This window comes from Penaeus monodon, chromosome 13, assembly GCF_015228065.2.
Source record: "Penaeus monodon isolate SGIC_2016 chromosome 13, NSTDA_Pmon_1, whole genome shotgun sequence".
Classification (NCBI taxonomy): domain Eukaryota; kingdom Metazoa; phylum Arthropoda; class Malacostraca; order Decapoda; family Penaeidae; genus Penaeus; species Penaeus monodon.
The window spans coordinates 45,846,619-45,852,004 of record NC_051398.1 but is presented as its reverse complement, the minus strand read 5'-3'; the positions used below and the strand labels follow the sequence as shown (position 1 = coordinate 45,852,004).

The 5,386-nt window shown below is 36.0% G+C and overlaps 1 protein-coding gene across 1 annotated transcript in view; it reads right to left on the bottom strand.

The window, feature by feature from the left end:
- Nucleotides 1-5,376, bottom strand: part of LOC119579953 — a gene marked incomplete at its 5' end in the record, with an annotated part of 53,383 nt that extends 48,007 nt beyond the window's left edge. The window contains 7 exon segments of the mRNA XM_037927799.1: nt 224-432; nt 1,225-1,422; nt 1,880-2,039; nt 2,386-2,480; nt 2,627-2,731; nt 3,220-3,318; nt 5,218-5,376. Of these exon segments, the coding sequence (XP_037783727.1) occupies nt 224-432; nt 1,225-1,422; nt 1,880-2,039; nt 2,386-2,480; nt 2,627-2,731; nt 3,220-3,318; nt 5,218-5,376 (1,025 nt within the window).
- Between the last annotated feature and the right edge of the window lie 10 nt (nt 5,377-5,386).

Below are 5,386 nucleotides of genomic sequence, written 5' to 3'. Positions count from 1 at the left end.
ATATATATATATATATATATATATATATATATATATATATATATATATATATATATATATATATATATATATATATATATATATAAGTAAACTATTAATATGTAAAACAAACAAGTCTTGAAAATCTTTGTTAATTAAAGTCCAAAATCATTTCCAATCATAACAGAAGAAAGCATACATGCATCTATAACAAATATCTGCATTTGTGAAATTACACACTTACCTGTTCTCCTGCAAATTAAACTTAATTTTGGCCTTCTCCTGAGAACGGAGTGTAAGTGTGAGTCGGTGCGAAGCGTATGAAAGTCTCTTGATGGATGGCCAGCCGTGGATTGTAGCTCTGCACACCGCCTCCAGAGAGGGAGGGCCTGCTCCTAACACAAGGACTCCTTCCCGTCCTATGCCCAGCCACAACTGCTGTCGCCCCTTGTCCTAGGAGGGGATGGTGGCAGAGTAAAAATACTCTCAAACTACAGATAGAGATGTGCTACTGACAGGTGTCATCATAATGTGAAACTGCCACAAAACTAAACACACAAGTTCTTACTTCACATATCACTTCAAAACATGCATAAGAGAATATTAAATGAAATATTGTTGTCAAGATGCAATGCCAGTTTATTAATAAGCTTCAGACATTCACAACGATGGTATGGAGAATTTGATCATAAAAATATTCAGAGCGTTCTATCTAAGTCTTAGGATTAACTTGAAACTTTTAATTCATTGTGTTCTTAACCCTTCCTTAATATTGTGTGTGCCAGTTTTTACATCCTTCTATTTGGACAAGAGCCCCTCACAGATCACTATCCTTTATTAATGTAATTTATGATATTTATGTAATATCAGAATGTCCAAAGATGTGAAGCTAGATCTGTTAAACACATCCACAAACATGCACCAACCACATGGAGGGGATAAGTTGCAAAAATCTTTTCTTTATAATATGGGTTTAAATATATATATATAACAAAACACTTTCAAGTGCTCGATCAAAATCCTCCTAAATGAAAACAAGTTTAAAAAATATCAAACCATCTACAGATGAAATTAATTCAGACATGCAACTGGAATCTACTTGATATAGGAGAAGCATTGATTTCACTGATAACTCATTAAATTCTCAACATACATGCATAAACTCAGTTCATTAAATATCCTACACGAAACAGGCTTAGCCAGGCAAAGTTACGACTAACATTTAAGTGTTTGATTGTGCCTTACCTGTGTCACATGATAATAATGGGTTCCATAATGCTGGCTGTCTTGAATGAGGCTAATGAAGCGTGTCTGAGCGACTGTATAAAGCAAACCAGTCAAAGTTGTGTGGCGTTTCTGAAGCTCTTCTGTTAAGTGTGCAGTTTGTCTGCCACGGAGAAGTGGTTCAGGGACATAGTGCTCAGGAAGGAAGTAGCCTACATCCTAGAGGGCAAAAGGTTGGAATGACAGTTAATAACTTATTTCATAATCTATAGTTATTTATTCCCTGTAGTTTACAAAGATAGTTGGAAAATACCAATTGTCATTACAAATAAGAAAACAATTCCAAAACTACTGGCAGTGCTCCTAGCAATAATTATAAAAAAAATAGTACTAGCAGCATAAAAGTACATGAATTTAATAGTGCAGGATACTTTAAAAGTTGCACCTTCCAAGTCTGGCTCATATATGATAAGAAATAGTAAATTTTTTTTGTACCATCTTTATATGCAGCATGGAGTAGTAATCAGTTATACAAATGAATGCTTGAACATTTATATAAATAAAATATCCTGAATACTGCTGTAGGATGCTCTTACACAATATCATAAGTGTACATCTTACAACAGATTAATATCCACTATAATGTTTTTTCAAGTTATTCACGGAAGACTCCTACCTGATGTCTTTGGTCACCAAATTCAGCCTGTAGAGCAAGTGATGCCAGCTGCAGTAGCAACTCAGCTGACAAGGGCAAGCGACTCTCCAGTAGGTCATGTCGCAATTGCAGGTATAACAGCTGCCTCGAGGGTGCATCCATCTCCTCCACATGGCTGAACCTTAGATTATATTTTGTTTGGTGAAAAGAGTTCTATAATAATGGTTGTAATAACCTTGAATTATTTACAACATAAAGGCTAATGAAATAATATTTTTTTTATAAAATCTATATCAGTATTTCATACTATTTTCTTGCAGTAGCTTTTCAGGATAATGTAACTCCACATAAAATGAAAAATGTAATGAAGAAAATGTGTGTTGTCCTAAACTAGAAAATATTAAAGAAAAAAAAAAAAAAAGTCAGTAAAAAATAAGTAAAAGATTTGTAAATGAAAGAAATACAATTAAACGAAAGTCAAATGAAAGCTATTAGACACAAATCAGAGTAAGAGTAAACATACTTACTTTAAATAATACATAATTCGCAAATGAAGTGTAAAATTATCTTGGATCAGTCCATCCTTTGTTGGATGGCGCTCTTTCCAACCAGGAGGAGCAACCTGCCAAAAATGAGGTCAGTGCATGTTCTACAAAGGTACCGAATCATTTTTCAATATGACAAGACATTTCTCTGTAATATAAGATATTTGATTTATGTTCAGACTAATTTTATACAACTCATACTGATAAATGAAAAAAAACTCACCTTATGCAGCTTTGTTTGTGGGGCCACAAAGTGAAATTCACCTCCACCCAAAACTGCAAGACCCAACAGGTGGGCAAGGGCAATGGATTCCTCCTCTAATACAGCCTGCAATATGATGCAACATATGGACAATGACAGGGAGCATCATAGAAAATCTGTTATCTTTCTTTAGAATCAAGAATAGGATGGCTAAATTTTTTCTCATGTTCATAATTTTCATTGATTTTTATTTCCAAAATATCTGGTATTTATGTATATAAAAAAAGTTGAGAATGGCAGTAACTCTGTTGTAATCAATATCTGTACCATACTGCTTCAGAAACACATGCTGCACATCATATGATATATTCATAGTAAAGGATTACTAATCAAAGTTAGATACAAGACAGTTGCAACATAAAAATGGAAGAAAAAGAAATAAAGGAGCATAACAGCTGAATGTGAATGACAACAATAATTATGACACCACATATTAATCTGTCACTCATCCCCAACACCTACAAAAGGACCACCAAACTTTTGTACACTTCTAAAACCTATGCTGAAGCAAAAAATAAAAAATGTCATCACTTAATTGACCTCCATAGACTGACCTGCAGCACATGGTTGACACGTGTAACAGAAGGATCACAGCTTAACTCCACGCGGCTCCCAGTCAACAACACCACAGTTACCTTCTTCACCACATTTCTCTGCAAATATTAACAATAGACTTGATAGACTACACAGACATTAACAAACTATATAAAATAGCATATTAGATTTTGTATAGATAAATTTCAATATATTTCCCTACAATACAAAACCTATTGAACTCAGTAATGCTGAAATCTAAATTGGCATTAGTATATCATTGATGAACACTGAATTATATAAAGATAATAAGTTTAATATACAAGTAAGCACTCTAATGCAGTGTAGGCCTATATATATTCAGTATATAATTCAATTTTTTCCTTTATGAAATAGAAATTTGTAGCATCTCTTTAATTCACAGAAATAAAAACATTTTTCAATAAGAAAACTCTCAACTGTCTTTCATCCTAAATGCTTATCAGTTTACATAAATAATTCAGAGAATGCAGTTTATATTCTAAAACATTGCTCCTGCTTTCATTACAAAATAATATGACAGGGAGTTATTTCAATATTATGATACAGTCTGTGAGGAAAGGTATTCTCTTGAGTTATTAACATGTAATCATGTTATATACATTTGTCTGCACTAACAACTGCAACAAAATCTCCCACATACTTTGAAAAAGTATGGATAGAAGTTAATAAAAATCCACTAGTGAACATATTATTTATATGACACTATATAATATACAGTTTTTAACACTGGAACTTACCAGAACTACATTCCTGGCAGCCCAAGAAAGAATACCATATATCATTAGAAAATTAATACACTATCAGAATAATGATAATTCTAGGATGTTAATTATAAAGTACTCAAACTTCCTGGTACTGGTGTCATATGTATTCTTGTTTCCATATTTGTTTCAAAATAAAGCATAAAAAAATTACACTGTTGTAAAAATAAAACAAACAGTGAAACTCTTCAGATAGTTTTTTTTTTTTTCTTTTTTTTCTTTTTTTCTTTTACGGTAGGTTCATGTCTGAGCCGCCGTGGTCACAGCATAGAGAGAGAGAGAGAGAGAGAGAGAGAGAGAGAGAGAGAGAGAGAGAGAGAGGAGAGAGAGAGAGAGAGAGAGAGAGAGAGAGAGAGAGAGAGAGAGAGAGAGGAGAGAGAGAGGAAGAGAGAGAGAGAGAGAGAGAGATGAGAGAGAGAGAAGAGAGAGAGAGAGAGAGAGAGAGGAGAGAGAGAGAGAGAGAGAGAGACAGAGAATGAGAGAGACACAGAATGAGAGTGAATGAGAGAGAATGAGAGAGAGAGAGAGAGAGAGAGAGAGAGAGAGAGAGAGAGAAGAGAGAGAGAGAGAGAGAGAGAGAGAGAGAGAGAGAGGAGAGAGAGAGAGAGAGAGAGAGAGAAGAGAAGGAGAGAGAGGAGAGAGAGAGAGAAAGAGAGAAAGAGACAGAGATAGAGACAGGGAGAGAAAGAGAAAGAGAGAAAGAGAAAGAGAAAGAGAAAGAGAAAGAGAAAGAGAGAGAGGGAGGGAAAGAGAGAGAGAGAGAGAGAGAGAGAGAGAGAGTAGTGAGTGAGTGAGTGAGTGAGTGAGTGAGGAGTGAGTGAGTGAGTGAGTGAGAGAGTGAGTGAGTGAGAGAGAGAGCGAGAGAGAAAGTGAGAGAGCGAGAGAGAAAGTGAGAGAGAGAGAGAGTGTGAGAGAGAGAGAAAGTGAGAGGGAGAGGGAGAGGGAGAGCTGAGAAGGGGAGGGGGAGAGGAAGAGGAAGAGGGAGAGGGAGAGGGAGAGGGAGAGGGAGAGAAAGAGAGAGAGAGGGATGAGGGGGAGTGAGAGAGAGAGAGAGAGAGAGAGAGAGAGAGAGAGAGAGAGAGAGAGAGAGAGAGAGAGAGAGAGAGAAGGAAAAGGTAACAAAATTGAGAGAGAGAACAAGAGAGAATGATCGAATGTCTCCTCTACACTGATGAATCTTCACAAAATCAGAATCTTATCAGCAACTGAACATACCTGTGTCTGAGAACCATGCAACAAAGAAAGCATTTTCACCGGCTCTTTGCTTCGAACGACAAACTCTGGACCCAAGATGGCTGGTCCTCTACTGTCAACAGAACCATGACTGATCAAGGCAGATGGGTCGGCAAAACGGTACAGACGTGAAGGAGTTCGGCCCCGTTTC